Source organism: Varanus komodoensis, unplaced genomic scaffold (assembly GCF_004798865.1).
Source record: "Varanus komodoensis strain SLA01 unplaced genomic scaffold, ASM479886v1 scaffold1, whole genome shotgun sequence".
In the NCBI taxonomy this organism is placed as follows: Eukaryota; Metazoa; Chordata; class Lepidosauria; order Squamata; family Varanidae; genus Varanus; species Varanus komodoensis.
In genome coordinates, this window is record NW_025335268.1 from 77,594,528 (window position 1) to 77,604,553 (window position 10,026).

Sequence of the window (10,026 nt, forward strand, 5' to 3'; positions counted from 1 at the left end):
AGGTTAACAGGTTATGAAAATCACAGTACAGTTTTAAAACTCTTCAGTTAGTCAATGATATTTAAAATGATAGCCACCTTTTAAAAGTAAAGATATAAATTAGAGGTCTGTAAAGTTTACCTACAGAGCTATCAACTTGCAGCTACAATAACAGCGGTAATAGAAAGTCAATGCTAAACTCAGCTATGCCAGGAAACAAGTCTTTATTCAATAGTGCGATACAGGGTAATACGATCAATTACAGTTTGGCACCTTATGCTGCATGTAATTAATTAAAATAATAAAAATAACCAGGCAGAAATGAAATGAAATAAGTGCACTGTCTTAGAACTAGGATGGCTTGATGCCAAAGAGGGCAGGAATCCTACCCCTTTAATGGCTGTCCAGAAGCGGGCATTTCAGCAAGTGCAGCTCGTCATGCAAGCTGACATTTTCCCCTTTCTACAATATTATTAAAAGGTCTTTTACCCTTTCCTCTTTGACATCTGGCACCCTACTTAGAACCAAGATAAAACGAACCATTTCACAGGTCGTTTCTACAAGTGTAAGCAATCAAATTAATCACGCCCTACACAAGTTGGACCTCAAAAGTTACAGTTCTAGGAAAGCAAGAATATTAAAATGCACACCCAACAAGGATATTAAAGTATAAATCCCCTGGCCCCTTTACCTGTTAGTAGAAATAATTTACAATCCACAAAGGGACTTCTGGGCAAACCACTAACTACAGACAATAATGGAATGTAGCTTAGTAGATTTGATTCATATATAAAGGCAGCATAACCCTGAAAAAAGTTTGGTCCTCTTGAAACTCATTGTGGTGCAGCTATATCAGAGTCCCATGGTAGATAATTTTAGTATTTGTTAAATACAGCTTAGAGACAGTGATTTTTCTATTATTTTTGAAAAATTGGCCCTGTTTAGGTTTGTTTGATCTTGGCAAGAGTCTGAAAGAACCATGTCGAGATTATATAAGGAAATCCTCATTTTGTGTATCCACAACTTCTTGTTTTGTGCAATTGTTACTGAAACTTTCCTTTCTGTTTTGTCTAGTACCCCCTTCCTTAGTATCACAAGACGACAAACCCTCAGTCCCAATGACAGAAAAGACATTTCACTATTTACAAGTGAGTCACTTTGGCTAGAAGGTCCCAGCTCACAAAGAATTGTTTATTTTTTGTGAATATCCTCGTGACGTATAATTTTGTATGTAATCCAGTAAAATATGTTGAAGATGAGAAAGGCAAGTGGGAATGCAGCTCGGGATATCGTATCAATCCTTTTGGCACGGTCAACAAACTTCTTTTTGATGGAATCTGCATCCTTTGGTGGTGGGGGTGGTAGAGGGTTAGGAGGTGGGGCTTTGACTGCAGCACCATCTTTCACCTGTAGACAGTGACCCATTCCATAGCCACCAAAATTAAACCGACTATCACGAGCAGCCTCTTCCTCCTAGAGGAGGAACAACAGAAGTAAGAGACAATCAGTTGCTTGTGTCAAATTCCACATACATTTTTGTCCTTTGGAAGTACTGCAAACTGTTGCATAAGGTGAGTTATAACACTGCTTTATAAAATGCCATTGGCCTTGGTAATGCCAGTAGATTTTTGGGAAAGGAGGGCAGGTAGTGCCTAGTAGTGTCAGCTTCATGGTGAGAAGCAGTGTAGTGTAATGGACAGAGTGTTGAACTTGAATCCTAAAACCTGTTCAGCCATGAGGAGAAGTAGGCAACTTTGATCCAGATGCTGACTAGGTTTGCACAGTTATCACAGCCCCCTTGGACTTACGTGGGCCGCCATGGGTTGCGGCAAGTGTCAGGGACCATTCTGAATCCTCAGTCCCTGAAGGGCAGTTGTTGGAGTTAGTCATGCTGTCCAAGCCCAGGGAGAAGGTGTCGCTTGGGGGTTAAACAACCCTCAAGGACCAATGATCCATTTTATAGTTAAGTGTTGTTAACACTCAAACAACTTGCCAGCAGCTTTTGGATCATCATAACAAGGAAGGCTTCATGTTCAAAGTGCCTGCCAGCACCACCATGGCATCAGTAAGATATAGGAGGCTGGTATATGCAACCCAGACCATTATCTATTAACCCATCCCATCTCACAAGACTGATGCGAAAAAAATGGGATAGCCCCACGTGTGCCATCTTGACCTCCCTGAGAAAGGATAGATGCTGATGCTGATTCACAATGGCAACAACTCTTTCTTCCTTGAAGGAATCATGGGAAGGGTGGTTCAGTAAGGGCACTGAGAAATATGCATTGGAGAATCTAAGACTTCCCCTAATCCATATCTCCTGGGGAAACATAAATCAGTTTAAATATGTGCTGTTGACTGGCATTCCGAGCAGAACTTTTTAACAGTAGGATTGATCAATACTAACCTTGATTCTCTACCTCAATTTGCACATTTCCACATAAGTATGCAGCATCCCAAAGTAAAATAACTATCCAGGGTATGTTTCTCCTTCTGAAATGGTAGCTGTTTAGTTTATAGATGTGAGGAAAATGCCCTGGGTAAGTCTGGAACAGACTGAGTTCCTCTGTAAACATTTAATGGCACTTTCATAAGAAACCAGGGAAGCCTTTTCCCCTGCCGTGTTCACCCTTACTTAGTACTGAAAGCATCAGGAATGCAAATCCAGGTCAGAAGGTTAATTGGAGGAGAACAGATTCTCAGCAGCCAGAGTTCTGAATGTATTCAGGAGCTTTCAGTCATGCTTCTAGCTTTTCATATGAGGTACTCATCTGGCCTGGCAAATGTTTCCCAAATATAATGTACTTCTGCTTTCCACATTCCAGTTTGAGGTCCATGATAGATTAGGACATGGTAATCCAAAAAGTAAGACTCTTAGATGTGCCCCCTCCTGTCACACTCCTTTGCAGTATCTCCTTCCGTGGATTTTATGAGATAATGTGGATGATAATGACGACGATGACGACTATTATTATTTCAAACTATTCAGCACTTCAAACACATCAGTTTTATAGCAGTTTGGTTTATCTCAATACAATGCTGGAATTGTAATGTTGTTAGGGTGCTGGAAATTCTGGATCATTGATCCCTAGTTCCCTCACAGGATTATGGAGCCCAGGGTTAACTCAACATAAGAAATGAAATTTAATAGCTGATTTAGCCATTGAACAAAATAAAGTTGTGGACTGACATGGTTGCATTCTAGACTCTACCATCTTAGCATGTGGTGTCTTTTGAATGCATGTTCTCTCCCTTTCTCTCTCTCATTCTCCCTGGAAAGCCTATGCTAAATCATTTCTCCCTGATGTGACTAGGCCACTTGTACATGTACACAGAATTCTTTATAGGGAAGAACATGACTTCCCCACACAGCCTGAAGTCTGAAGTGGAGCAGTCTGGGATTTCAGTACACTGATCTACCCAGGACCTCATTCAATATATGTGGATGTGCCCTGAGGAGTCCCTTTAAGGGGAACATGGGAGGACAATTCTGAAATTCTAAGAGTACTCATCAAGCAATCAAGTGAGCTATTGAGGGTGGGTGGGAAAGGACCGAAAAGACCATGCAGCTTGTGAAAGCTTTATTCTGCAGCCCTCTGGATCATGGTCAATGGCTCGGTCATCTTCTCTTTCCTCTAGCAACCCTTCATGCTTTTATTTTCCTGCTCTCGTACAGATCTTACACAAATTTAAAGCCAATTTGGGGACTAAAGGGCACCTTTGCTGGATGTTTAAAAAGTTTGACAACAGGTCTTACTTTTGACATGTGGCACAACTCTCTGCTGTAAATGGGGAGGTTTATGGAAATGAACCAGTGAGACACATGAATAGGTGGACAGTGGGCATGTGCACAATTTCTTAAATGTGTAAAAGGGATAAAGGACAAGGAAGGTGAACTGAGAGATGATCGGGGATGCTGTGAAATGTTGGCACGAAGCATCGTTCATAGCACTTAGGCAGCGCATGGTAGAATTGGTACTTTGGTAATACAGGTGTTGGTTTTGGTGGTAAAATCCCCAAAGTGGAGCATGGGTCAGGACAAGACATGAATGAAATGAACATGAATCCAGATTCTCATTCTATCATGCATTTTGACTTCACACTCCAAGTATGAAGCTCAGTAGTACTGGATGAAGGGCACAATCCACCAAGTCATTTTCCTGAACAAGTCATATCCCAACAGAATGAATGGGACACACACATGTTTCTGTGTCTTTTCCATTCATTTAGATAAAGCTAACTACTGAGTGGATTGTGTTCTTATTTCATAACGATACAACCAAGATCCCATGTAAGGAAAGGCATTAATATAACAGGAATTTTTTCTGGTGTACTTTATCTGGCTCACCAAAATAATTATCCCAGTCTTCTTACCTGTATAAAAAAGTTCCATAAGTTTTAGAAAACTACTGATTTACTGTTGCATGTTCTTTCATAAGAAAAAAATCTACAATATTAGATGCTTCATACAAAGCCCTAGAATTTCTTAAGAGTAATCTTCCACATAACTTACAATGTTCAGAAAAATAAGAGAATATGAGAAAAGCAAGGTACTGGTTAAGACACATGGCATTGTCTTCCTTCACTAAGGAGTAGCATATTTTGGCCCAAACAAGTGCACAGTGTAAACAGTGAATTGGAGAAAACAAAAACAACCCTAACCCCCGCCAAAGTAATTTTACACCCATTTAAAAGGCAAATCACATCTATTTCAAGGATCATTCAAATGGAGGAAGAGTGAATAGATGAAAACAATGTATAATAAGTGTGTGTGTGTGGCCAGGGCTCATGTCCCCAGCTTGCTCCAGCTACCTGGAGAAGGCTGCTGAATTCCCACCATCCTGCTCCTCTCTCTAGGTTGGAGTCACAGTGGTGATGGTTTCCTTCTGCCTCATTCCCCATACAGGCAGGAACAATCTCCTGGTGCTGTCATTTCCACTAATTTCCATGTTTGCCTGAGCAGACTAGGAAGCAACTCGCAGCAGCAGTGGCAAGGAGAGGTCACCAGCTGACTTCTCCTCCCAGGACGAGGAGGAGGAGGAGGAGATGATAGTATTGCTCCCTTTACAGGAAGTGATTCAATACAACTGGAAATGATTCACTACTTCATTCACTACCACTGAGTAGGAGCAGAGGCCCTTCTTCTAGTCTGCGATAAGGAATACACCTTGTGGGATGATGGGACAACTTAGTCATCCTGGCAAGCTTGAACCTCTGTACTGTCTTCCCAGTGTTGGTGGGTGACGTTAACCAGGGGGCCCTTCCGGGTTCTGAGGCCTTGGTAGCTGCCACCCCCACCCCACACTCCTTGCTCAGGGTTAGTCCGTTTTCCTACCCTCGAGGAAGTACAGACACTATGGCATCTAGGCATTTGTGCTTCATGGCTAGTCCACTAACTTTCAAGAACACCCAGGCTGGCAACTTATGCAACACCAAAAAAGAGGACAGTGGTTTGCCTAACATTTGTGAATACTAATGCATATCCATAGATTTAAATTTAGAAACAATTACTCTTACTTAAATAGAAACACAATACATCTCATTAGACTGAGAAAGAAGGTGCCCTGGGTACCTGCTCAATGCTAAGTTCTGTCCAGTTGATAGACAACTTTAAGATCCCTGTTTGACTTGCTAAACAGGGGCCTTTATCTTTAAACTAGACTTAGAATGAACAGCCCTTCAAATGGAGTTTGTCTTCAAACTAAAGCAGGACACTTGGCCAGTCTAAGAATACCAAATACGATAAAATGATCTTAAGGGCATTGCCCAACAGGACAGGAAGTCTCTAAAGGACCCAAATGTGTATATCTTGTTCTCACATGGGAGAATTAACAAACGAGGGCATAGTGAGCAGGAAGCAAAGAAGCTCAAGTACTCAGGACCACTGCACTCCCATCTACAGTTTCTTGTCTGTCCTCAGTTGAAAGCAATATGCCAATTTTAAGTGAACATGCACAGCAGCTGTGGTACCACATGTTCAACTGATCAGCAAGACTACTTTCAGCTTTGAGATTTATCTTCAACAAGCTCCCAACATGTTTTTTTCTCCCAATTAGCATCACAACTTGAAGAAAATGCTCCTCAATAAAATTGATTGCTGCTGCTGCTGCTGCTACACTCTTCAAATCACCTCACAAACCTAAATGACTGTATTTGGAGCACTGTGGAAGACACGGCACTGTGGGCGTTCCTTCAGTTGCTGAATTAATGTCTGGACTTGTCAGGTACAGCATCCTTTTGCTTTCAATGGGCAAATGTATATCAAACTAAGTGTAAAAAAATTCCTATACAATAATGCTGTATCACTATTACTTATTTGAAAGTTAAGCTTTTCTTTCCTTTTTTAGTTTTAATTAGCAATGGGCATATCTGTCACTTCCACTTTTTTCTCCACTCATACTGCTAATATTTCATGTTCTATCTTTCCCAACTCTGGAGTACTTTCCAGATTTTGGAAAACAAGCAGAATTGAAGCTGTTACCCATTTATACCGGCAAACCAAAAGTACGGAAAAACAGTTCACAGGTCTGAGAAGGGAAACAAAATGGATCCATTGGCATCTGGGGGAATTCTAAAAGAAAACAATTACTTGTAGCTAGGGCCAAGAAAAGTGGTGGACTTACCTGCTGATTTGACATGACACAACAAGCAACTCTACATGGTTACCATGGTTTGCAATTTTTTTACCTTGGCATGCCTAAAACAGATGACCAGGCTCATCGTGGTAACTCTTTCCCCTGCCCCCTACATCTCCTTCAGCTAAATCCTCCAAGTGATATTCCAGGATGCACCACAGGGAGCAATGAAATTGCTCTCTTTGACAGCCATAGCTGCAAACTAAGTTACACTCATCTCTGTTGTCAAGCAGCCTCCCTTCTCCCCTTCCTCCTGCTACCTGCAGGCAAGAGTGGACACTGCCAGAGAGAACATGTGGGGACACATCAGATGATTCAAAAAAGCAAGGAGCTGCTGCAAGGAGAGTGGGTAGAAATGGCATCTCCTCCTATGCCAAGGGCACAGGGTAAGAGGTGGATGGCAGGAGCTCTTCAGTTACCTTCACTGTGGAGGTGGTCAGAATCAAAGGCTACTCTGAGCTTGGAAGCAAGGATGCAAGGGAGGGAGCCATGGTATCTAGTGCTTCATTAAGAAGGCAATGTTTGAACTAACCCTGAAAGCTTCATTAAATGGCTTGAATGATGTTGTGGTGAAAATATGGAAGCTGTGTGGAGAAAAATGAGGATGTGGATATGTTCTAAAAAATAAATCATTTTACTGCATCTTTCAGAAACAAACAGATCAACCATAAATCATCAGCTGTCCTCACTCTAAACAGAGAGAGAGAAACACAGGTGAACACATTGGCCCATTGGCTTGTTGCCTCATAGAGCAACCAGTAGTGGGATTGGGGAGGAATTGTAAACGCAGCTCCCAATTTCTTGTACAGTCTTCTCTCCAACTAAGAATAAATGTAGGCAGGCCCTGCTTAGAGCATGGTATGGCCTTGCCAACCATATTAAGTAAGGTCACATCTATAACAGTATATGAAAAAGGACACTGAACTGTAATATTACACTTTGGAAGGGACTTAGAAAATGACCCTGCCACACGGTATGTCTCAGGTGAACCCAAAACTGGCATATGACCTCAAGATGACACATGAAAAATACCAGCAACAACAATGAACAAAACAGGAAAAACAAAGCAATTCAAGACTATACAACATGTGCTACAAGAGAAAGTAGAGATCAAAGAACAACCAAGGCAGGTGACACAAATATGAATTACCTACATCAGTAGAAGAGACCTTCTGTGTATTGCTTGTATATCTTTTATTTGCAACAATCTATGGAATGCGCTCCCCAGAGAGGTCCACCTGGCACCATTGTTATTTGTTTTTCGGCGCCAGGCGAAGACCTTTTTATTCAAACGATATTTTAATTGTTAATATTATTTATTTTATTCTTTGGCCAGGGAGACTTAAATTATACTGTTAAATTATATTGTTTTATATTATGTTATTTATTTATGATTGTGAGCCACCCCGAGGCTTGGGCGAATGGGGCGTCATAGAAGTTCTCTAAATAAATAATAAATAAATAAATAATAAAAGACCTGGACATCATTTTCTGAGCCAATAAAGATGGCCTACCTTGGACAGATAAAAGGGCAATGTTCTTCCATCCTGCTGTCTATCGTGCTACATTATTGACTCTTACCATGGAAATATAGTAAAGAAATAGCACAAACAAAACAATGTGAGAAGAGGGGCAGAAGAATAACTTTCTGAACAGCCTCCACAGGAAGGGATGTGTGTGTGTGTGTGGTGCTAATTTAAGGGAAAGATCACACTTGCTCTATGAAATTGTCCCAGTGAGAGCTGCATAGAATCTGGTATTGTTAATGGGAAGTTAATTTGAATTAGGTAATCCATGTAAGTCTGATGGCTTCTGAACATTATTTATTTGTTACATTTTTATTCCACTCAGTTAAAATTGATTAAAATAATTATTTAATGACAGTGTTCAGCACAACAGGTCTGCAAGGTAAGTTAGACTAAGAGATAAGTGCCCTGACACAGGTGAACATCATGGCTGAATGGGAAGCGGAAAACAGAATCTCTGTTGTCCTAATCCTAAATACGTAACTTCAAGCTTCTATATAAACTTGGTTTCCATGCTTCCACAACACTCTTGAATTACCTAGAATGGACTCAGAAGGACTCTATGCACTTGAAACAGGTGGGACTTTAGAGACGAAATCAGACAAAATGGTGCTCATTGAATTCTATGAATCAGAATAAACAGGCTGCAATATGAGACCTAGCTAGGCTATATCTGTATACTTGTAATTAGGTTGATAGCTTTTCCTTTGCAATTCCTCCATTCTTTCCAATCTGCAGTTTGTTTATTTATTTAGGAAATTTCTATGCTGCCCCATTCGCCGAAGCCTCGGGGCAGCTCACAAAACATCAATTAAAATATAATACATTAAAAATATAAAATGAATTAACAATATGAAATAAGTCGCCCTGGCCAAAGAATAAAATAAGGAAATAATATTAGCAATTAAAATGACATTTGAATAAAAAGGTCTTTGCCTGGCGTCAAAAAACAAATAACGACGGCGCCAGGCGGACCTCTCTGGGGAGCGCATTCCATAGATTGGGCGCCACCGCTGAGAAAGCCCTCCTCCGAGTACCTACCCTCCTAATTTCCTTCACGGAGGGTTCCCAGAGAAGGGCCTCTCCTGCAGATCTCAGGGGGCGGACGAGCGTATATGGACGTAAGCGCTCCTTCAGGTAGCCAGGACCCTAGCCGTTTAGGGCTTTATAGGTCATCACCAACACCTTGAATTGGGCCCGGACTTCAATGGGAAGCCAGTAAAGCTGACTGAGGACTGGAGTCATGTGAACATAATGCCCAGTCCCCGTCAGCAGCCTGACAGCTCTATTTTGAACCAATTGAAGTATCCAGACTGTCTTCAAGGGTAGCCCCACGTAGAGCACGTTACAGAAGTCTTAGAGTCTGTCTAGGATGTGGTGGTTTCACTGAATTTATCCCCATTCCTCCATTTCTTCCTTGCTTCTGCCATGCAATGTTGCAAAAATTCTCTCTCTTCATCTTTCTTCTTGCACTGCGCTTTACCAGTTTCCCTTCTGGACATCACATTTCAAATAGTAAAATTAATTAGGCCAATTTAGGAAAGGTGCTAAATAATCCATCGCTCCTGGTGTTGAGTTGAACAGCACCAAAATTAAATATGGGTCAGTTTGGCTACCCTGAAGGGACACAGCAACTGCTCTGGAATCGCACTACCAGTTTCAAAGCTGCATCTACCTTATTTGTTAAACCAGGACAAAGCGAAGGGGTGACATTCCCTACCACATACTCTGAAGAGATATACCTATTCAGTCTAGTGATGAATAATAATATAGGACTAGTCTGTATTTCTCACTGTTGCAGATACACAGGTTCTTTTAAACTTTGGCCTGCAGTATGGGTGCAAAGCCCATGTCAATATTGTCACGGTTCTGCTGTTTTTTTTTTT

General features: G+C 41.2%; 1 protein-coding gene across 2 annotated transcripts in view; it reads right to left on the reverse strand.

Moving 5' to 3' along the window:
- Window positions 1-1,170: 1,170 nt before the first annotated feature.
- GLRA2 (glycine receptor alpha 2) overlaps window positions 1,171-10,026 on the reverse strand; it is a 140,735-nt gene continuing 131,879 nt past the window's right edge. For both annotated transcript variants that reach the window (XM_044449557.1, XM_044449563.1), the window contains exon 9: window positions 1,171-1,452. In XM_044449557.1, coding sequence (XP_044305492.1) covers window positions 1,171-1,452 — 282 coding nt within the window. The remainder of the gene's footprint in view (window positions 1,453-10,026) is intronic.